Source organism: Rhinichthys klamathensis, unplaced genomic scaffold, assembly GCF_029890125.1.
Source record: "Rhinichthys klamathensis goyatoka isolate OS25496 unplaced genomic scaffold, OSU_Roscu_1.1 h1tg000110l_1, whole genome shotgun sequence".
Taxonomy (NCBI): Eukaryota; Metazoa; Chordata; class Actinopteri; order Cypriniformes; family Leuciscidae; genus Rhinichthys; species Rhinichthys klamathensis.
In genome coordinates, this window is record NW_026606648.1 from 3,492,239 (window position 1) to 3,517,569 (window position 25,331).

A 25,331-nucleotide genomic window follows, 5' to 3' on the forward strand; every position below is an offset into this window, starting at 1 on the left:
CCTAGAGATGAGGGCAGTGTTTCTAGAACTGAAACATATTGAACACACATCTCAGGGGCTACCTCGTGTTAATCCGTACAGATATCATGTCGGTAGTCTCCTACATCAATCGCCAGGGTGGACTGCGTTCGCATCCCCTTTTCAAACAGGTGCAGTAGACCCTGCTCTGTGCAGAAAACTAATTTCTATCTTTGAGAGCAGTTTACATTCCAGGGCATACATCTCTCCTCAACCATCACCAGTGTGCAGCATCCACTTTGATGATTCGACGGGAGCCACAGTACAACTGCACCAGTGCGCTCACCACACACCAGCTATAGGTGGAGAGGAGAGAGAGTGATAGGGCCAATTCAATGGAAGGGGATTATCATGATTGGCCCTGGCCAATGGAGGGAATTTGGCCAGGACATCGGGGTTACACTCCTACTCTTTATGAGAAGTGCCATGGGATTTTTAATGACCACAGAGAGTCAGGACCTCGGTTTAACGTCTTATCCAAAGGACGGTGCTTGTTACAGTATAGTGTCCCCGTCACTATACTTGGACGTTAGGACCCTCATAGACCACAGGGCGAGCACCCCCTGCTGGCCTCACTAACACCTCTTCCAGCAGCAACCTAGTTTTCCCAGGAGGTCTCCCATCCAGGTACCAACCAGGCTCAACTCCATCCACAATTACTGGAGTCCATGTGGAGGAGGTATAGCAGAGCGGAAGTGGATCTGTTTGCCTCTGAGGAGACAACCCACTGTCCCCTCTGGTTTGCCCTTCTGGGGGTGGATGCTATGGTGCAGGCCTGTACTCCTTTCCCCTGATAACTCTGATCCTAGGAGTTCTAGCAAGGGTTCACCAAGATCGAGTTCGCCTTCTTCTTGGTTTGTGGACCTAGTGTCTCTCCTGGATGGTCTCCCATTGGAGATTCCAGTCCAGATGGAACTTAAGCACAGTAGACGATATTTCATCCCTGACCAGAGATCTGGAAACTTTGTCTGGTTTGAGAGTGTCTGGCCCCTGAGGGGCACCAGCTTATAGATTCTGGTCTCTCGGCTGACGTTGCTAATACAATTCAAAACTCTAGAGCTCATTCTTTGAGGAAATCCGTATGCCCTGAAATGCCAATTCTTTGTATCTTAGTGTCAGCAATATAATATGAACCAAGTTAAAAGCACAGTCGGTTCCTTACAGAAGTTCCTTCAAGAACGTCTCACAAAGGGGCTGGCTCCAACTACTTTAAAGGTGTATGTGGCCACTATCTCTGCTAATTACTCACTTTGTGATGGAGCTTTGGTGGGAAGACATCCTCCTGACCTCCTCTCTTACTTGCAAAGTAGCTTTATTGATAGCCTTGACGTCACTATAAAAGAGTAGCAGAACTTTTGTTCCTTCTGCGGCTGGTCAGCCAGTTATTTTGCTGGCTTTTTTTCCTCTGCCTCATGAGACGCTGGAGCAGGAAAGCTTGCATCTGTTATGTCTGGTTCGTGGCTTGAGGATCTCTGTCCACCGCTCAGGCAAGTGATGCTTTGATGGTCGCAATAGAGGTAATGCGGTCACCAAGCAACGTATTTCGCGTTGGATTATGGATACTTTCTCCTATGAGGCGTGCGGAATGGCCTCTAGGGGTCAGGGCTCACTCCACTAGGAGTATGGCATCCTCCAAACGTCTTGCTTAGGGTGCGTCATTGCATGATGTATGTGCTGCGACAGGTTGGTCCTCTCTGGACACATTCATTTGGTTTTACTGTCTAGATGCGGATTCAGCCCCAGGATCTCGTATACTTTAGGGTTGGTCCAAGTTTGATTTGGGCTCAACTGTGTTTTGTGCTTGTACACAGCTTTTTGGGCAGACTCTTTCCCAGGATGTGCCGGCATTGGTATGGAAGTTCCCATAGTGTCAATGCAATAAAGCAGTGTGGAACCTGAGACCTTTTCTTGTTAACATTTTTCTCTATCTTTCAAAAAAATAAAGAAATAAAAACCTTTTCACTCACCAGCTATTTTAGCTACTAAATCTTTAAGTTCCTAGCCATTTAGGGGCCGGTTACATATACTGCTAAAACAAATCTTACAAGTTAGTCATAGGCTTGGGCGGTAATACGGTAATATCGTATACCGCGGGATCTAAAAATAGCAACGGTATCAGTTTAAATATCGTCAATATCGTCATACCGTCATAAAAAAAATCCAATGCACTTATATAGGAGACAAGGATTAAATATTAAATATAATTTATTTAATGGCTAAAAATGCTTATGTGTGGTTGTCATCACGTGACAGAGTGGGGGAGAGAGGGGGAAAGATGGCAAGTTGCGCACCGAGTGACCTGGTCTCGAAGAAGAACACGACTTCTGCAGTTTGGCAGGGATGGGCATTTCAAGCAAAAATAATATTTGAAGATCGCCTGGTATTATTTGATTATTATTCGAAAATCGCACCCCTCCACCATATGCACGCACACATGCATGTAGGCTACACAGCGGAGCGGTGTGACACTTAAATAGGCTGTAAGTAAAAAAAAAAAAAAAAAAACTTATTTATTTTCACATTTATGTTTAATAGTATAATGTTGTTATTTTTTTTTTTTTCATCTGTTGATTATATGAAAAGGAAACCGCATGAGATGAATAAGATAGGATCATAAGATGCCCAATATCGGAAAACATTTGGAATGGGTCAGACATGATTTTTGACCACTTATTACGTTTGTTTTGTAGAAAGCCTTTCTTTAAAGTGAATTTCGTTTTGTATAAATTGTATCTTCATTTTAATCAATGTTTCATCAACGAATTGCCTGGATTAATAAATAAGAAGCATATAAATATAAGCCAGCGCGTGAACTGGAGCGCGTCTCCTAAAAAAAACGAAACTCAGCGTATAAGATAGATGCCTTAAATATCTGAGAAGTGTATATATATAGTAAGCTTGAAATGTCTACTTTTAAACAAAACAATTAAAAACTAAAAGAAATGGGCTGCTCTCTGTAGGCTAATTTATATGAAGTTTGCATTTCTCTCTATGCGCGTTCACTACTGCGAAGATGCGAGTCTGCATCGTAAACTTTATCTGTGCAGCCACTGACATAGAAAGTTTTTAATCAATAAACAATTCAAATGTTTCATGCATAATTACTTTTGCCGGTTCTTTGTGGCAAGCTTTATGCGTGCTTTGAGATGCAGAATAGGCAATATATTACGAAAACGCTCATTATGGTTTAGCATTCTCTCCTCTATATAAGTAATTTAATCAATATAAATATGTGATTAGACTAATGGCTTAAATCAACTACTACTAGTCAACTAGAAAAAAAAAAAACTTTAGTCGTGCACGGGCAGCCCTACTTCACATGTTTTCTAACCCGCATGTCACTGCGGGCATTCTGAGCGCGCGACACTGAGTGGACTGAGCACGCGGCGCGTGGTCTTCAGAAATGCGCTCTCTGCTCTGGAGGAAATATTACCACTCCGCTCACATGCTCTGGTGTGAGACAATGTGCATCTTCTCCTGTTGTCTGAGAGTTGATTGACAGCTTTTAGATGCATTATTGGCATCGCCACCCTCTGGTTGAACGTGTCACCACCGCATCAGAACGGAAAACATGGGGATTTTTTATAGACAATAATCCCACAACCTATTCCATTTTATATAATAAAATCAAATAATTGAATATTTGAAAATTGTGACGCATCCCTGCACAAACCAACAGTTTCGTGATGCCGTCTGAGCCTTATGTCATAGTTTTTAATTAGTCATGCGGTAATACCGTATACCGCGGTAAAATAGGGAGGAGGTTTGACGGTATCAAAATTTGGATACCGCCCAAGCCTAGTTAGTCATCAATTTTTTTTCTTTAAGACTGTTCGTTACATAAAAACGTAGATTGGTCTAATTTGAAACAAAAAAGTAAGACTACTACTTAACAGGGCTCCAGACTAACTTTTCCACTGGTTGCACTGGTGCTACCAACTTTCTCAGTTGGTCGCACCAGCATATGATTTGGTCGCACCTTTTTTTTTCTTTTTTTTTGCTACATGCCATGGGATTAATCAATGCATGCTGATGAAGGTTTTAATGGACCAAGGCTAGCAAAGGCTTTCTGGGTTGCAGCAGAAATACCTGTAACATATTAATTATCATTGCCAAATTTCAGGATTTTCATGGATTTTGGACAGTAATTTTAATCTGTAATTTTAAGCATTTTACATTTGAATTATATACAATCTATCTATTTACATTTGAATCATATTCTATCTATCTATCTGTCTATTATCATCTTTCTATCTTTTAAAAATCATTAAACATTAAAATGTATGCATTACATTTTAAAAGATTAGAGTATTATAATAAACTGATACAGAATTTTCGTTATCAAAGTTTATAGTTGTAACTAAAAGCAGAAATCTCACACTCCTTACCTTCTGCATTTTATAATAATTTCCTTTTCCTCTGTCGAGCGATCATGAGAGTAATCGCTCGACTGAGGAAAATATAACCGCTGAAAAGACGTAGGAGGAAGTCTCACTGTGTTTCGTGAGACCATTTTTATCATTTTTATATGCCTTAATTTGTGAATTCGTAATTGGCGCGTTTCACCATCAGTGTGCAATGCGCGTGACGTCTACGTTCGTCAATAAATAAACTGCACGTGTCTTGCGGAAGAACACTGTAGCCGGAACTTCTCTCCGTTAATGTCTATGGCGAGTCACGCAGGCACTGGGCTACTCCGCAGCCGAGTCGACCCCGGGATAAAATAGTCCGAATATAAACACTTATTATAGGCGTACCGTAGTGATTCAGAATAAGTCAAAAACACGGTTTGGAAAATGGATTCATGATGTAGCCTACTCGTTCATTTTGAACATAAGTTACGGACTGCAGCAGCTGATACAACGGCGTTCTGTTGCTCAAGCGTCCACTCGCACAAATGCGACCACATAACATTTTAACTCGCACATTCTCAAAAAATGGTCGCATATGCGACCAATTTGGTCGCAGTCTGGAACCCTGCTTAAGATTACTTTACCTGCTAGTTGGTTGTACTAGTTCTTAAGACACAGTCTTAGCATAATGGCTATGTTTATGCAACTGACCTTAACTTCTACTAGCCTAAACAAAAATATCAGAAACAAACCACATTTTCAGAGTCACAGCTTTATTCTGAATCATTGTATTATTACATTGTTGAGCATAGCAATAAAGACGCTAGGGCGCTTTTTTGCCCAAATGTCTTGGACATGCAACATTTATGAGAACGGGTTGGAAAAAAAGGCCTCTTAATTGTCTCCTAGGGCTCCATCTCACAGTCAGGCTTATCACACACCAGACGCGTCATTCTGTCCTCACGTTCTCAAGTTCAATGCGGCAGTCCAAAACAGTGAATCTAAGCACCATACAGGCAAAAGTTCACGTCAAGTCAAGAATGAACAAAGTGGTGTCAATGAGTTTAAAGTAAGGCATTTGAAAATACAGCGCAAATGGAAAGAGAAAGGATGATCTATATTAATTCTCTATACTGTATGAAGCATATTTATTCAAGCCACAAAAACAAACCTGTTACTGTTGCCTTTGGCTTTTGGCTTGCTTAATTGGGGACACTTAATATTTACCAATATTATTGATCTGCCTGCATTGACACAATTATATGAGAACTGAACTGAGCTGGACGATGACAACACTGTTTTCTCCAGAGCGTCTGTGTAGATAAATTAACTTTTTTACAACAGAAATGAACCATCACTGAACTTACTTAAGCTGGCCTATGACACTATTTTCTTCTAGATCTTCTAGATCTGCTGTACAGCCGAAACCCCTTGTTGTTAAATTCAGCTTGAATTGGCTTTAAAAATATATATATTTTATAAATACTTGGCTTAGATCATGAAAAAAACATCTTTCTTCCTCTTTCTCTCATCACAGCTACCTCATCCCTAAACTCTCAGCTCCAGCATCTCCAACAGCTCCAACAGCTACAGCATCACCAGCAACAGCATCATCATCATCAACAGCAGCAGCAACAACAACAACAGCGAGAACGAGAACGAGAACAGCGTGAAAGAGAACAACAACAACGAGAACGGGAGCAGCACCAACATCTCTGTGGCCCAACGCATCTCCAGCCACCCAGCCATCATCAGCTCACTCCTCCGATCCAATCACAAGCGTCTGGACCTTCTCCAGGCTCCGCCTCCACCTGTACCACCTCTAATCATAGCTCAGCCCAGCCTCCCCAGTCTCCGCCCCCTCACAGGCAAAACCAATCACCAGCTCGCAGCTTGCCATCACCTGTTACGCCTCCTCTACCACTACAGGTAAGATTGGAAAAGAAAATTATTTTATTTATTTATTTTATTATTTCATTGTATTTTGTTTTATTTTATATAGGGCTGTCAGTTAAACGCGTTATTAACGGCGTTAACCCAAACCCATTTTAACGGCGTTAATTTTTTTATCGCGAGATTAACGGTCTTTTTGGCCTAGCAAACTTTGTAGTTTTTTTCACATGCTTTTGCAACAGGACGCGCCATGCGCGAGGACGTTTTGTTGCTTCGTCGACCAAAGCGCAAGCGGATCTAGCTAGACCGGAAACAAAACAACAGGCACGCCGCACACACTTGTTTGGGCTTGCGAGCCGGCCAAATAGTTGGTTAACGTAACGTTTTGAGTGGATGACGAGCGAGACGCCGAAATGGATGCCAATAACATTCTGAATGGAAAGTTTACTTTTAAAAAGTTGCCAAATGGTTCCATTGACAAGACCAAAGTGATCTGTCTGTTTTGTCGTTGTGAACTGAGCTATCATCATCGCAGCACGTCCAGTCTGAAATACCACTTGATGATGGCCAAGCACACACACACAGCTGATGCGAATTCTCCGCCCCCTTGTCAATATCAGGACCTCGTCAGTATTTCTTTCACCCTTTTATTGATGGACAGTGTTACATTGAGAGATTATTTGCTCCAAGTGAAAATGTTAGTGTGAAATTCAACACAGTATTGTCAATGTTGTTTTTAATAAAAAACATTTGCACAAAGCAAGCCGATCCACTTTTCCATGTTGATAAGAGCATTAAAATGAGAAAAAATAATGGGACAAAAAGAAATCAAGAGACATTTAGAATAGATAAAAATGTGTGATTAATTGCGATTAATCGCAAGTTAACTATGACATTAATGCGATTAATCGCGATTAAATATTTTAATCGTTTGACAGCACTAATTTTATACCATTAAAGTAATGAGTCGAATTCACTGAACACTTCTCCTTTAAAATAATAACTGCATTTTCTGCATTCTTATTATTTTGCATTCTGCATTCCTTCTTTTTCAATGTATATTATTTTATACAATTAAAGTAATGGGACGAATTTGCGTAACACTTCCCATTTAAAACAATAACTACACTGTTCTCCATTCATATTATTTTGTATTTTGCATTCATACATTTATTTTATTATTTTATTTTATTTTATTTTATTATTTTACTTTATTTTATTTTATTTTATTTTATTTATTATATTTTATAACATTAAAGGGGTCATGAACTGCATTGTTTTATTGTTCCATACTATTTCCTGGTGTGCACTTATAATGTTAGTATGATTTTGACATACATTTTTTTTTCATAATTTCGAAATAAAAGGCATTTTTCCTAGCCTGATTTTAGCCCTCTGATTTGAATGCTCTGTTTTAAGGGGCGTGTCTGCTGTGAGACTTCAGTGTAAACGCCCACTGCTGTGATTGGCTAACATCTTTGCATATGAAATAGCTAGAATTACATTTGAACCCCTTTTAACTTTTAACCCCTTTTTTACTATTACAGCTCTCAAGGTTGATTAATCGTGAAAAGTGTTGATTATAGCGTTATATATTTAGATGTATAGCATCATATTTAGATCGTGGCTTGAAAAGTTGCTGTGGATGACTGCATGAATGCAGCGATCTCGTCATTGCAACTTGATTTCTGCACACTAACGAATCCTTTCATCATAACTAGTGCAAACACGATGTGAATAAGAGATTCGTTGATTATAAGGGGAGTTTTGGCGAGAGTCCAGAACAGAACTCACTGATAAACTCGCGCTGTTTGATTGACAACTCTAGCTATTGTAAATGGAGTGTTCTTTGATCGCTTTCTATGTATAATTTAATCACAGTTTGAATAACAGATTATTTTCATTCTACTTAGAGAAACAGTGTGAAGTTGACCGTTTAGTTACTGGTTTGATTTACTGACACATAGACAAAGAACATCTGACTGTACATGTATCATTACATATCAGACATCACTGGTCACAGATCAGGCAATAGAGTTAGAACGCATAAATACTCAGTGCATACCAAACGATCTGTAATTACAAACAAAGCAATAGTGACAATGTAATAAAAACTGTTACTCACACTTGTGTGGTGCGACATTACTGTCGGATCCACTATAGTCGGAACAGGCATCGTCTTTTAGTTTCAATCTTTCTGAAAATTCTGCGCGGAATTGTACCTTGAACAAAGGACCAAGTTCTTACTGAAATGGTCTGGAACTTCATTAAAAATAAAGTTCATCCACTCTTTCCTAATGTTGGGGTCAGAAGGAAGGCGATGCAAAGACTTGTGTTTTTCCACAACTTTATGTTATTTTATATTATTAAAGTAATGCGTCAACATCACTTAACACTTTCCATTTAAAATAATAACTGCATTTTTCTGCATTCATATGACAACAGTCCTGAATTTTAGGTGGTTTTGATCTGGAAAAAACGTGAAAAAACCCCAATGTGATATCAAAATAAATGCCTCACATTTCCAGACAGCCGTAGCCAGCAGCCTTCCTTGTATTGCTCCTCACCCAGTTCAACTCTTGTTTACACTCTAAAAGTGAAGTTATTTAAAGCTATAATATAAGTTGACTTGTGATGGGGAGCAGCTCCTGAGTGCTGCATGCCACGGGGGCAGCAGAGACCGATCGACTCAATGTAATGACCCCTAAATATGATGTCGCCTCACTTAAAGAACTCATTCTTCTACATTATTCACAACATGTCTGGAAGAATGGAGCTTTGGAGTGAGACGAGGTCTAGGATGAATTTTAGAGAATGGGGCAGTAATTCAATTGAATGATTGAATCTGTCTGGGGAAATCTTGGATATTACAAATATTGTTTCTGGAGGAGGTGCCTGTTTGCCAAGCCTGTCCCTGAAAAAGAATGAAAATTGAAAGTTTATTGTTAAGAGTTTATCCCAGCCATCTTGCTAGCGACAGCAATAGACTATTATTGGAAATGAAGAGCTGCGGAATATTGAATTATGAGTAATGATGCTTTTGGTGTAACTAGATTTGAAACAATTTTATGATAATCACTTATTGACATGTTGTGAAAATGTATAGTATATGCACCCGATTGAACCAGATTAGTTTTCAACATATTTTATATTTTGCAAATAAGATCTTGCATTGGGAAGTCCAAAGCACCATATGTCAGTGATGACTGGCTAAGATGAGTTTGTTGATATTTTATTTTGTTATCTGTTATTGTCATGCAGGGTTATAAAATTTAAACAAACTCCACAGATGGCACACGTGAATCTTTGTTGCTTCAGTTACTGTAGCTCATGTCTTTTAAAGGGGTCATGTCATATCAAATTTGCCTTGATCTGACATTTTCATTAATAAAAAAGCTTTTTCGACTATGAAAACGTAATTATCAGAAGTCAAAGCTCCCTCAAAATGAGAATTTATTGGAACTAATCTGCAAAAACAACTGCAACTTTGTGTAAAACTAAATATGACATAAAAATGTTACTAATATTATCATGTATGATCTGACCCCTTTAATTTTTCACACAGCTTGTGTTTTAAATGGCAAACATAAGTGATCTTTTCATATCTTCCTCCCTCAGTCTGTCTGTCCATCAGTTCCTCCTCTTCCTCTTCTCATCTGGCTGTCTGAGTCCGTCACTAATAACATGTCCTCCTCCCTACATGTCCCAGTGGTTTCATTTCGGTTTGAGAGAGGCCAGGGTCGCCTCTCCGTCCTTCCCCGCATTCATCAGCGTCACAGCCCTTATTGCTCTGTGCTGTACCACAACCCCACTTCCCCTTCCCCCTTTTTATGGCTGCCATCAGCTTAGTCATTTATTTCACCTTCTGTCCCTCTGCCCGGCTTGTATCACCAGCTGGACCCTATGGAGCACCACACTTAATGGTCTCCAGAGCCCAGAACTAGTGGTTTCCAAGGGATTCCTTAGGAAAGGCCAGCCATATATTTCTTCATTTATAGTTGAAGCACACCTAATTCGATCTGTCAAGTTATCATCAAGCCCTTCTTATACGTGATTCAGATGTTTCAGAGGTGGAATAGATTAAATGGGGGTTAGGGTGGGGTGGGGGGTGTCAATGGGGTCTCCAAAAACTTGGCTTGGATGCATGATGTTGCCAGCATCAGTATATGCATCCTCAGGTCTAGATGTTTGTGAATTGTCTTAAATGGAATTATTTATCTGAGCATCTGTGCACAGGTTTTACTTCATATTTGTGGTTATATAAGGTGTGTTGTAATTTGATCTGTTTTAAGGGATGATGTACAAGCTAGTCAATATTGCACAAATGAACCCCGACATGGTGGTCAGGATAGGGTTTATTTCGTGATAATTACTGGTTGCCTATACATTATCCTGGTTCAGGGTTACTAAATTTAACTAAAACTAAAACCATAAAAAACTTTTCCGTTACTTAAAATACAATAAATGTTAACTGAAATAACATATATTATCAAAAATGTCAGCTATTTTTCTCACCTCCATTTAGTTTTTAGTCAACTTAATTTAGTCAACTTAATATACTTAACTAAAACTTAAAAACTGAAATAAAATGTAATAAAAAACATCTCTGTTCGAAATCTGCAATTGCAGTTATTCGCGGAATTATCAACTTTACGTGGGTTGTGCCTCGGCACGGCACAGCGCGGATGAATTCAAGGTTTTGAGGAGAATGTGCGGCTGTGAGTCATCGCGCCGGTGTGGATACTGTCATTTGGAATCACAGATTCTACTTTTTGGTAGTACCGTATTTTCCGGACTATAAGTCGCTCTGGAGTATAAGTCGCGTCAGTCAAAAATGAAGAGGAAAAAAAACATATATAAGTCGCACTGGACTATAAGTCACATTTATTTAGAAATTTATTTCACAAAATCCAAGACCAAGAACAGACATTTAATCTGGAAGGCAAGTTATTCAACTTCACAATAGCACACAGAACAAGAGGTTGAATAGGTGTCCGGTATGTTAACGTAACACATTAACAGTTATTCAGCTACACAATAGCATAAAGAACATATACCTGGGAGGCTGAATAGGCTAAATTAACATAAACCAGCAAGTCCAACAAGCAAATTACTGGTAAGCGATCTCATTCCACATCACTGAATCCATTGAATTCTTCATCCTAGGTGTCGCTTCTGAACAACTCCGCCAACTAGAGCGCCCTCTCACGGCTGTAGACGGTAATGTTTTCTCTTGGTTCATCTCAGTCTGAATGAATTTATATCTAAGTCGCACCTGACTATAAGTCGCAGGCAGGGGCGTCATGCAAGCCAAAATTCTGGGGGGGGGCACAATCTGAGACGTTGCAATTGTTTTCTGACGGGTGATATGGATCATGTTAGGAGGGGTCAGGGGGTTTCTCCCCCTGAAATTTTTTTAATTCTGGCTGCGAAACATACTATTTCAATGCAGTTTGGGAGGGACAGAAATACCTTAACGGAGCTAGCAGCAACCCTCCTCTATCTGAGGACTAAGTTAAAGTATATGTGTATCTTATATGTGCATTATAAGATGTTTTGAAGGCCAAAAAAACTCCTAAAGTTGAGCTTTGACTGATAGGCTTTTCATTTTTGTCTGTCAGTAAAGAAAGTAAACATAGGGTCAACTGATAGGTTGATTTATGAATCATTTTCTCAGACGAATTTATTTACTGAAAGCTACTAGGAAAGCTAGGTAGCCTAACTAAGTTTATTAAATTCATTCACAGTACACATTCATTATTGATCTTATGCCTAATACAGGGCCGTAGACAGGGCTTTATAATCACAGAGGTCCTAAATTTGAGGTGGGTAGGGGGTTCAAATTTTTTATTTCTCTGATATGTGCATTTCAAGACGTTTGAAGGCCAAAAAAAGGATAAGAAATAGCTTTAAAACCATGTCAGTGGGCAGATTATTTGTCAATACCTGCTCTCACTTCGTATCCATCACTCTTTCTTTTTCTCTCAGTCTCCTGATCTTGCCTTCCCCTCCTAAAGCTGAGCTTTTTTAATTTACTTAAGGCTACAAATTGTACTATATTAATTCTCAATATGTACACATTCATTATTAATCTTGTGCCTAACAATGAAAACGTATTTTCCCCACACAATGACAGTAAACTATTAGCCTACATTACGAGTCACGTTACAGGCCTATTTTCAGTTCAAAATGGCGAAATTAGACAAAAGTATATTCGTGTGCCTGATTATTTTTGTCATTTGTTTAACATTTATGAACTAAAAAAACTGTCAAATATGAAATGTTTAGTTTAGCTACTTACATCTCGCACTTGACTGTACGCTGAAGCGTCGAGTCTCACTGCTAAAATTCGCGCTCAGCTTCTGTGAACATAAAGCCCGCCTACTTTGATTTGATTCGTCATCTCAAATATTCTGACATTGACGAGCAGTGACAGACCAATGAGGCTCAGATGAACACGCACGCACACACACACACACACCCCCTGTCCTCTGTTTCTGATGTGCGCTCTGCTCGGCACCGCTGCGGATTGAAGATGAACAACGCGCTAATTCTGATTATAACAAGACTGAAGAAATAAAAAATTATCAGGGAGGAAAAATCTGAGGGGGCACGTGCCCCCTCACTTTGAATGGGCATGACGCCACTGGTCGCAGGACCAGCCAAACTATGAAAAAAATTGTGACTTATAGTCCGGAAAATACGGTATGACCAGCATAAGAATTTTCACCGGAAAATGTCATCTGAACAAGTAAGATCCACTTTTGTTCTGACCAACTAAGGGGAAAAAAAGCATTGCAGTAAATCGCGCTGATTAAATCTAACCACTTATCATATATCACGTCACACTGTGCAAATTATACTTTGTTCTCAAATTGTTAATGTTAACAACAACAGCATTGCGTGACTACATTTAATGTGTATTAGGGCTACCTGTAGTTCAGTACTCCTTAACTGTATGATTTAGGCGAACAAGTGTGCTACTGTTACTGGAATTACTACCACTGGAATCAAAAACATTATTACAAGCTTACCGTTTTGAATCGAGCTAAGGCAAGCAGATAGTTTTTGAACACTGGCTGGTTATGTACTTGCTCAAAAATTAATTTAGGATAATTTTTAATCCAGAAAAGTTAAGGAATGCAGCTTTAAATAAATAAATATTGATGAACAGCTACATAATCATTTTCAAAGTCAGAGAAAGTGTCCTTGATAATACCGAAGCAACCCTTTTTAAACATATTTATAAAATTACAAGATTCATAGTTGTAGCCACTTTTATATCAAGTATTACTTATGAAATATAAAATATTGCCCAATCCAATTAATCCACTACCATTAAATATGAGTTGTGTGAGTAGGTTAAATACTTGTACTTGTAAAACTGCATGAGGACCCAGAACAAAGCCTTGAGGAACACCCTTCGCCTGGGGTGTGTTAAGAAAGCTTCTCTACAGGTTTTTGATCTGTACTCTCTGGTTTCTTTATCCTAGGGGTGCATGATTAGATTTTACTGCTTAGAGTCATGTGCGACCCTCTTGTTAATCCAAAGAGAGAGTGGCACCAGAGACAACAGCGTCATTACCCAGCCCTCCACTGTGTGAGAGTGAGAAAAACAGAGCGATAAGTGTGCAAGTGTGTGTGTGTGTGTCAGGAGTCAGAAGGGGTTTGAAGTTCCCGCTTCATGGGGGTCCACATTACCACTTAACCAATGTGATTGTGTGTGTGGCAGGGTTTGCAGGCTGCCTCTCCTGAGGGGCTGGAGTCCGTAATTGGGCTTATGTGTGCGTCTGCTTGAAAAAGTTACAGCATACCTTACCTGAGTGCTGATACTAGCCTTTAGGGACAGCCACAGTTAGACACTGCGAACACCTAGAGAATTTTGGGAATGTGTATTTCCAGGGTTTGTCATAATTATCCCTTCTGGTCACACAGGTACCACCCCGCCCTCTTGCTTTCTCTTGCCTCTCATTCCTCTCTTTGGGTGTAATCATTTTGGTAAGGGAGGGCAGACAGGTCTCCTATTATCTGAAGACACCTAAAGACCCAGATAGAGGCCTTCTGTTGCTGAACTGACAACATGACAGCGTGTTAGCATCCCACTCTGATAATACAACAGTCAGTGTGTCCAGTGCTCACTGTCTGCACTCTCTCTCCCTCTTTCTTTCTCTCATTTTCTTGTCTCGTCTTTTTCTTTATTTGGTCAAAATTTCAGACAGGGTTTTTTGTAAGTCTCTGACCCTGAGATCCTTTAGACAGTTCAAATTTATGATTTTCCAGTCAGACTTTTTCTGTAGGCTGTGATGTTTATACACTGCGTTTAGTGCAGATTCGTACATGTCATTTGGTTTAACTAAAACGGCAAAACTGAGCATTATTAATGACGACCTTCAATTTGACAATGCAGCCAGCTGAACTACAAATCACCAACATTAAAAAAATTAGCAAAGTTTATTAAAGCCAGATCATTGAGATCCAATATTTGGATTTGGAACTTATTAATGTACTGTAAATACAAATAATACATTTTAAAAAAATCTATGAATTAAAAATAAATAGCAGTATTTAAAGGAATAGTTCACTTAAAAATGAAAATTCTGTCATAATTTACTCACCCTCAAAGGTTTGAAACAACTTGAGGATGAGTAAATGATGACAGAAAGTGAACTAAGCCTTTAACTACATTTTCAATTTGCATTTTCACTATTGGATAATGGCTCATTTAAAGTTTTTTTTTTTTTTTTTTTTACCTAATGAAAAAACAACTGTTTATAGCATAAACAAAAAAGGCATAAAATAAGATAAAAAAACAATGTAGCAATATTTTGTCATGCACTTTCAAAAAAGTACACTATTTACACAATTTCAAAGACTGAAAAATGTGTTTAAATGGATAGTTTTCCTAAAAAATTAATGTCGTTCTGAACATATGCGACTTTCTTTCGTTTACAGAACACAAAAGAATATTTTGAAAATGTCTCAGTATGTTTTTTGTCCATACAATGTTGTTTTTGGCTCCATTGACTTAGCTATTCCACAACACTGTTACCAAAATATTACCATCACAATCATGTAAACAGAAAGTTTAAAACCTCTCCCATCCTTCTCTCCATCTGTTTTTGAAAAACTGTGATTCTTTTTACCTCCCAGTAAACTCTCTTTTGGAGAGCCAGCATTAGAAAAAAAAAAAGTAGGGGAGGTAGAGACTGGCTTTTGTGACGACAACCAGGCGGTAGAGATTATGAAATTTGCCTAAGTGTGTTAATTGGCTGATTAGCAGGGTGGCTGGATTTGCAGGTGCTGATTGATTGGAGCGACGGGGTTTCTCCACACTGAGGGGACTCGGGGATTTGAGGAGGAGGGGGCGGCTCGGTGGGCAAGCTGGTTACACCGGAATTGATCTTAATTAGATCTGAGAGACCTGCCACAGCAGAATGGTCACAGCGATTAAAATGAAAAACAGGAGAAATTACTGATCAAATTAATCATAATGTCAGCCTACAGCTGTAGGTCTGCTGTAATTTGCCACTCCACTGGCTTACATCAGCCCTGAGCCACACGCACACACTGATCTGTGGCACGGGGAGAAGGAGAGAGAGGGAAGCAGAGCAGACCATACACACACACCGATGTAGGCACATATACAGTAGACGCACTCGTGTTGTGATGATTTGTGTGTGTGCTCTTGTATTATGGTTTATGAAGACACAAATGTGTATAATGACATGGCTATTACAATATAAACATGGTTTACGAGGCAATTTCCTGTGTCCTCATAAACCAAATGGCTTAAAAACATATAAACTGTTTTTTTAAATAAAAAACATGCAGAAAGTTTTCTTGATGGGTAGGTTTAGGGTTAGGGGACAGAATATACAGTTTCTACAGTATAAAAAACGTTATGCCTATGGAGAGTCCACACATACAACGTGTATATATATATACAGATATATATATATATATAGATATATACACGTTGTATGTGTGGACTCTCCATAGGCATAAAGGATGATACAGTATAAAGGATTTTATACTGTACAAACTGTATATTCTGTCCCCTAACCCTAAACCTACCCATACCCTACCCTCAGGGGCGTCATGCAAGCCAAAATTCTGGGGGGGCACAATCTGAGACGTTGCAATTGTTTTCTGACGGGTGATATGGATCATGTTAGGGGTCAGGGGGTTTCTCCCCCTGCAAATTTTTTAATTCTGGCTGCGAAACATACTATTTCAATGCAGTTTGGGAGGGACAGAAATACCTTAACGGAGCTAGCAGCAACCCTCCTCTATCTGAGGACTAAGTTAAAGTATATGTGTATCTTATATGTGCATTATAAGATGTTTTGAAGGCCAAAAAAACTCCTAAAGTTGAGCTTTGACTGATAGGCTTTTCATTTTTGTCTGTCAGTGAAGAAAGTAAACATAGGGTCAACTGATAGGTTGATTTATGAATCATTTTCTCAGACGAATTTATTTACTGAAAGCTACTAGGAAAGCTAGGTAGCCTAACTAAGTTTATTAAATTCATTCACAGTACACATTCATTATTGATCTTATGCCTAATACAGGGCCGTAGACAGGGCTTTATAATCACAGAGGTCCTAAATTTGAGGTGGGTAGGGGGTTCAAATTTCTTTATTTCTCTGATATGTGCATTTCAAGACGTTTGAAGGCCAAAAAAAGGATAAGAAATAGCTTTAAAAACATGTCAGTGGGCAGATTATTTGTCAATACCTGCTCTCACTTCTTATCCATCACTCTTTCTTTTTCTCTCAGTCTCCTGATCTTGCCTTCCCCTCCTAAAGCTGAGCTTTTTTAATTTACTTAAGGCTACAAATTGTACTATATTAATTCTCAATATGTACACATTCTTTATTAATCTTGTGCCTAACAATGAAAACGTCTTTTCCCCTCACAATCACAGTAAACTAATTATTAGCCTACATTACGAGTCACGTTACATAGGCCTATTTTCAGTTCAAAATGGCGAAATTAGACAAAAGTATATTCGTGTGCCTGATTATTTTTGTCATTCGTTTAACATTTATGAACTAAAAAAACTGTCAAATATGAAATGTTTAGTTTAGCTACTTACATCTCGCACTTGACTGTACACTGAAGCGTCGAGCCTCACTGCTAAAATTCGCGCTCAGCTTCTGTGAACATAAAGCCCGCCTACTTTGATTTGATTGGTCATCTCAAATATTCTGACATTGACGAGCAGTGACAGACCAATGAGGCTCAGATGAACACGCACGCACACACACACACACACACACACACACTGTCCTCTGTTTCTGACGTGCGCTCTGCTCGGCACCGCTGCGGATTGAAGATGAACAACGCGCTGAATCTGATTATAACAAGACTGAAGTAATAAAAAATTATCAGGGAGGAAAAATCTGAGGGGGCACGTGCCCCCTCACTTTGAATGGGCATGACGCCACTGCCTACCCTACAGATATTGTTATAAATGTATTCATGTTTTTGAAAGAAATGCTCACCAGAGATGCATTTATTTAATCAAAAATACAGTAATAATGTGAAATATTTTTACAATTTAAATAACCGTTTTCTGTTTTAAAGGGGTCATATAATGGTACATACACTTTTTCAAGTTGATTGTACTGAAATGTGTGTTGGCAGTGCCTGTACACAACATCATATAATGATAAAAATCTATCCAGTGTTTTTGTTTTAATCTCCTTATATGTTTTCCCCTGCCTCAAATCGAGCCGTTCGACCGTGTGACGTCACACGGTCGGACGCCCCTCCCACAATTGTTGATTGACAGCAGCGTTTCCACACAGACTTGAGCAAGCTGTCATCATAGTCCGCAAGCTGAGCAAGCTGTCATCATAGTCCGTCATTGTTGATACACTGGAGCAGAATGGCGTCTAAGTGATTGTGGTGTTCTGTTCTTGGGTGTAATAACGAACACAGCAGTCATTTTGATGCTCCTAAATCCGAACCGCTGAAGACGCAGTGGCTGAGTTTTGTTTTCGACGGGAATATTCCCCACGAGCAAAGCCAATGCTCTCATGTTTGCACGATTCGCGAATCTTTTCGCAGACTGCTTTATAAACGAGGGTCAGTAAAGCTGGTTTTGCTAAGAAGCTGCTCCTGAAAAAAGAATCGGTACCAATTATTCATGTCCCTGCTGCACCTCCAGAAGAAGTGAGTGTAAAGTTTTATTAACCTTTATATTAATCTTTGCAAATCGCTTGCACGCTTCACGATGAATGCGGCTAAGGTTTACACTCAGGCTACATTACGGCATGTTTTCAATGTACGACGTTCTCAGTGTAATTCATAATCCCACGTTTATAATGAACAACGCGTTATGGTTATTGTGTTATTACAAACTGAGTACGTATACATCAGTAAACACATAGCGTTCGTACATCTCACTAAGTTACTCTACCCTGCCAGTACACAAAGATAGATCAAAGTGACATTATGTTAACCAACCATTCAGAAACGTCCTGTTCGAGCCTTAATTGTCGAACTTCTTTGCGGCCGTCATCTTGTTCCGGGTCCGACTATCAGTGACAAACTGATACGATTGCACAGATGTGTCCTCAGAAACTCCCGCTGCCATTCTTTCTCCAAAATATACCCTCAACTGTTGTCAAGGCAACACTCCACGTGCATTGTGTCAAAACGCCCGCAGAACAGAGAGGCGGGGTGAGCAAAGCTCATTATCATTTAAAGTCATATGCACTGAAACGGCGTGCTGAAAACAGAGCTGTTTTTGACCAGGTAAAATGACTGTTTTCTTACAATACTAATGAGAATTTTTAATTAAAATATATTACAAACTTTTCATTTAGACCCTAAAGAATCAAATTAACTTGTATGAAAATGGCATTATATGACCCCTTTAATATATTTTATTAATATTCCTGTGATATAAGCTGAATTTTCAGCAGCCACCCAGTCTTCAGTTTCACATGATCCTTCATAAATTAAACCAGAAATACTCAAGAAACATTTCTTATTATTATCAGAGTTGAAAACAGTTGTGTGCTTAATATTTTTGTGGAAACTCTTGATGTTTTTATGATTCTTTGATGAATATAACGTTCAAAAGATCAGAATTTATTTGGAATAGGAATGTTCTCTGGTGTCTCTCTCTTTCTCTCTCATGTTCCTTCTCTCCCAGCATGTCATACTACTGTGTGCTGTCTGTTCAGTCTTTGACCTTGCCACTGTGTCTGCCTCCATGCTTCCAGACAGAGAGACAGAAAGACTCTGATGCCAAAAACATTTGTTCATTGCTGGCCATATACTGACTATATTTCTATAAAATAAATACAGTTTAATTTTTTAAGGACTTTTAAAGGGATAGTTCACCCAAAAAATAAAATTTTCTCACCATTTACTTGTTCCAAACCGGCATGGCTTTTTCTTCTTCTGTGGAACATCACAGAATGTATTCTGAGAAATGCCTCAGGGTTTTAGCTTCCCCATTCAGGACAATGGAATTCAGTTACCCAAACTATTAGCTTACCAACATTCTCCAAATATATTCATTTGTGTTCCACAAAGGAGAGTCTCACAGGTTTGAAATGGCATGCGGGTGAGTAAATAATGACAGAATTTTCATTTTTGGGGTGAGCTATGCTTTTATTTTACCTTTGTGTGTGTGTGTGTGTGTGTTGCAATGATGTAATTTATTGTGGCTCCAGAAGTGATTAGTCAAATAACATTTAGGCTACAGCTCAAGTGAAAAATGTATTTGAGCCTGTGCCCATGAGCAAAGATGCCAAAATTCAGATTGTGTACATCTAGGGGGTTCTGCACCACCTAAAGAACTGCCACTGAGACAGCTTTGACTGACTATTTTCTCCAGGTATTATAGACCACCTTGGTCTTAGCTGTCTCTCTTTCTCCCTTCTCTCAGACAGAGTGGCTTTACGGGTCTGCCAGGACCCCCCGACCCAAAATCTTACGGCAGTAATTACAGGCTACTGCCCGGTATTCAGCCAACGCCAATTTATTGCCTCAGAGTATGGCAGACTCCCCTTGTCTCCTCTTGCTCTCTCTGTCTTGCTCTACCGTTCCTAACTTTCATCGCTCTCCCATTTCCCTCTCACCTATCCCCTTTTCTATCTCACTCTCTCGCTCATTCATACTTTCCCTCAACCTCTCTAGACTGTACTGCGCCCTTACTTGTCCATCCTTTACCCCCACTTTCTCTCCCACTCGCCCGTCGCTGTAAGACACACCCCTCCTGATGTACTGATGTGTGCCACGGGAGGCTCAGACCCACGAGTGCTGCAATTACGCCAACATCCTTTCTATTTCTCTGCTCCTCTCTTCTCTTTTCCTCTCATCTACCTCCCTCTATCTTTGTCCATTCTCCACCATTCCCCAGCAATCAGCCATCATTATAGCTCGTTCCTGAAACCCCATCCCTGCCAAGGTCAGGCGCCCTTCCAACACTCATATGATCATGGACAGACACGTATACGCTCACACATGCTGTTTTTGTTTCTCACAGTGCCCCCTTATGCAGTTTTTCCCGTCTCCATATGCTGATCCTGAACCCTGCCCTTGAATTTTCCCCCAAACACTAATTATCTCATTTGTATTGAAAGGGAACAGCCTAATTTTCAGAAAAATGATCAAATTTAGACTACCGTTCAAAAGTTTGTGGTTCAAAGCTGCATTTATATGATCAAAAATACAATGATTACAATTATTTAATTATTAACAATTATACAATTATTAAAACTGTAACAAATATTATTACAATTTAAAATAACTCTTTTTTTTTTTTACATATTTAAAAATATATATAATTTATTCGTCACGACTGTTTCCCGAAACTATATTGTCACAAATTTGTCATTCAACCATGTCTCTCTCTTTTTAATAATGTCATGCAGGTGGTGGAGTAATAACTTCTTTTAATTGATTAGATTGAATTAATGCGTGATTTTTTTGTTATATATTACGGCCATGGCCTAATTAGTTCCATGGACTAATTCTAATTTTTCCAGATTCAATCATAGGCTCCTTACATACTAGAGCACGTATTCACATGACACTTTTTAAAAACGGTGCTTTAAATCGCTTGACAAACTAAACGTAAATTATTATTTTGTATTTTTTTTACATTTTTTAAGGATGTATTAAGTTCTCATGTAATGCAAACAAGAAGGTGTGCTTCTAACCACTGGTAGAGAGCTGTTTTTCCAACCACACACATTTGTGATGCTTAGTTAAAACTAAGGTTTCCTGAAACATAGTCTCATTGAACTATGCTGATAACGACAGAACTTACGACCATAGTTGATTAACAATGCTTTTGGGAAACATACCCCAGAAAGGCAGCACAGCTGAAAGGTTTGTTTGAGCTGCGCCCTCTACTTTACAGGTGTGAATTTGCATTTCCTTCAGTCTGAGGCTTATGCATTTCACTTTTGGTGTGAAAGGGCCTTTACATTAGCCAATAATAGAATTTTTTTTTTTTGTTATTAAAAAACATACAAGCAAACCCAGTCCAGGTGAGAAAAAGTAACGTAGAATTAATGTAACATTACTTTCCATAAAAAGTAACTAATGCCCTTAGTTACTTTTTTTAGGTTGTAATGCAATATCGTAACACATTACTTTTAAAAGTAACTTTCCCCAACACTGGTTGTGACCCTCCACAAATCACAGCTTGTCAGCACTTTTCAAAATCCAATAAATTCTGACTGGATAAAGTTGAGTCCTGCCCAATTATTATTATTTTTCGAATATCCTATTTCACTCTGCATATTACGGAATAAAATCGTGTTCTAGTGTTTCAAGTTGACATTTAAAAATGTTTGTAACGTAGTATAACCGGCTGCTTAAAGAGTGTGTAATTGATTATTTTATTTATTTACTAGTAGTGTTTTGTTAATTATTCATGTTTACTGTGTAATTGGAAGTTCACATTTTATATGGCAAAGAAATATCTAACCTCTGTCCTGTTCTCATTTTTCTTTTCCTCTCTTGCTTCATCTATGGTCTCTTTTCTCGCTCTTTTCTTTTTTTATTCTTCCTTCCCCTTCATTCCTTCTCTCTCTCTCTCTCTCTCTCTCTCTTTCTTTCTCACACTCTGTCACTCACTCATTAATGCAGCCCAATAGACAGCCCTCCTTAAGAAGGCAGAAAATTGCCTTACATAACGAAACTCCCACTATATGAAAATACAAATGTGCACTGGTGACTGAAGCAGAAAATAAGACTATTGCCCATCAAAAGTAGTACTGCATTTGGTATGAATAATTATAAAGCATGTGATGCAGCCAGTGAGGAAAATCTGAGTGCTGAAAGCAAAGCAACTTTTTATTTACTCAAAATGAGGGATTATTTTCAGAAAAAAAGGCAGCACTGGCGTCAAGGAATTACAGTTTATAAGACCTCCACCTGTAGATATTTGGATCTAAAATTAGCAAGTATGTCTTTGTACAATGACAATTTGATATTTTACAATTAGTTGTCACTTGCAGGTTATTATTACTTAAATGTGAAGTGACATTTTTTCATTAGTATTGGCAGATATTATTGTGAATAATTGGCTATTGGTATCGGTGGAAAAATGTAGTTTTGTTGCATCTCTAGATTTAATGTTTTGTTTTTGTTTTGTTTTTTCCTGTCCAGACTTTCAAAAACACATCTGTATAAAATCTGGATATGCAGAAAATCTCATTTTTGCTGGCATTCTGAAAATAGCCCCAGTACCTCTTTTTCCCTCTCTGTTAATAAATGTCTGGGGTAATCCTCAAGGTTCTGTCCTGGGCCCCATTCTGATATGTTTTTTTCTTCTACAACTCCTCTTCTTACTCGCTACAATATTTATCCCTGCATCACCCACTCTATACTGTCCATCAAAAAATTTATTACTGTGGCATGTTAATACAGGATAATGGTGTGGCTGCAGAAAACACTTTTTTAATATCATTCAGCACTTAAGTTTCTTCTGACCTTTTTAAACTGCCCAGAGAAACACTGGGAAGTTTCTGATCAATGTTGTGTCCAAATGTTGTCAATTCATCATTCCACTTAGGGATGAGTGTTTGTGTTAAGGTTTGGTTGAGTCTATTTGCATGTGTGTGTGCGTATAAATGGATGAGTGGGTCAGGTTTGTGTGTGTGTGTATTATCGATCGGACCTCTGACCACATCATAGCCACAGAACCCTGCTCAGTCACCATTAATCTCGGTGCTCCGAGTTCTCAAATGGCAGCTGGCAGCCCCAGCTCCAAACCCAACCATTTCTCTTCATTAGCTCAGCTCACTCTGAGACGCCATGTGGAGGAGTAATCATTTACCATTATTCTAGTTATGAAACTCGCACACAGCTGACGTTGGCCTTTATTGAATAGAGGCCATCAAAAGATCACCAGCCATTGATTAAGCCAATATTAAAGTCATTCAAATGCGGATCTGTATGTCAAACAACAGCAAGTGAAAAGAGATGGCATTCTGTTCAAATGCCGGAGAGGAGAATTTGACATGATGAATTAAAATAGTTGAAGTTACCTCGGAAAGAGACATGCTGTTCCATATTTTCCACTTAGATTAAGACATGCAATATTTTGCTCTCAGTCATTTTAAGACAAACAACCATTGATCATTTTGCATTTGATGGTTTTATTATTTTTTATCATTTTTTCATCATAGGAAATCTGATAGAGACCTTGTCTCTGGTGGCCAACGGGAAATGTAATATGAACTTTTCACAAAACTGATGGTCCTACTGCACTGTTCGGATCTTCTTCTTCTTCTTTATGGAAATAACAGTGCTATATGTGTAACGCTGCAGTCAGCAGTTCTGCTTGGAACTTTAGCATTGCAGCAAACATATTCTTTAATAAATCACATGGAAATGTGGCCAAAACATGCAGGTAATTTTTCAATAGGAAAAATGATAAAAGATGGAATTTGTAAGTTAATGTATAAATAAAATGTACATTTGTTTAAACTGTACTGGAGGTTACCCAGGCCTGCCTCTTTGCAGCGGAAATACAGCAAGAATGACTAATGGCTTAAAATTACTCTATGGATTTTGAGGGCCACAGTTATGGAAGCAGGATTTAATATAATGACACCAAAAGCAGTTAATTATGCTTGAGTTAATGAGTCACATGATTGACGGCCAGCACTGGGCAGTCCATCACACCTTTATAGGTACATTTGTCATTAATTTCCTTCCTTGTTCCTCTGTCATTTGCATTCCGGCCCGTTAAACGTGACCCCTTTTGGCCCCTCTTTTCCCAACATTTGTGCTTTTTATCTGATGAAGTGCAGCATTTTAAACAGCCCTTGTGTCCGTCAGAAGATGAGGCCCTTTATGCCGCCAGCGCAGTGCATCATGGGAGGGCTGACCCAAGACTGCCAGCTTAGCTTCTTCAACTTTTCAACATTGCATGTCTCTTCATTCCTGTTTTTCTTTTTACTCTCTCACCTATTCTTCCCTCGAGTCGGTATATTTCTGTTTTTCTCTCAGCTATTTATTTATTTGTCAATGGGCAGGTAAAATGGGGCTCTGTAAGTAGCGTTGGCAGTGTGAGGAGAGTCCAGAGGAGACGGCAGGTGATGTGCTCCAGGGGTCCAACAGGGGAACTGAGGTGTTTGGGACAGTCTAATGGTGTTTTGATGTACCCGGGAAGAGGGGAGGCTCCAGGCTGGGGAACGTGGGAGAAAGAGAGAGGTTTTTTTTTTTGGAAGGAGGTAGCATAAGGTCTGGATGTGACGCTTGGGAGACTGTGAGCATGCTCAGATGTGTCACTTCTGATTATGTCCACTCTCTATAATGGGAAAACAAGAGAGACAGAGAGAGCAAGGGAGAGAAGAAAAAAGGGTGAAACAGAGGTGTGATCGTCTTAGGAATTGCTATGATGCAAAACAATTTTCTTTCGCCTTTTCAGATGTGTAATAACAGTCCTTGTCAGATCTGTCCAGACACTGGAGCCATTGTCTCTCGTCCCATTTAAATGACAAAGTAAATCTGCACATTGCAAAAAAAAAAAAGATTCTTAATCAATGTTTTTGTTTTCAAGTAAAAACATATGTTAAAAATACA

General features: G+C 39.0%; 1 protein-coding gene across 3 annotated transcripts in view; it reads left to right on the plus strand.

Moving 5' to 3' along the window:
- Positions 1-25,331, plus strand: part of pou6f2 (POU class 6 homeobox 2) — a 132,040-nt gene that overhangs the window by 71,981 nt on the left and 34,728 nt on the right. For all 3 annotated transcript variants that reach the window (XM_056254189.1, XM_056254191.1, XM_056254190.1), the window contains one exon: positions 5,908-6,299. In XM_056254189.1, the coding sequence (XP_056110164.1) occupies positions 5,908-6,299 (392 nt within the window). The remainder of the gene's footprint in view (positions 1-5,907; positions 6,300-25,331) is intronic.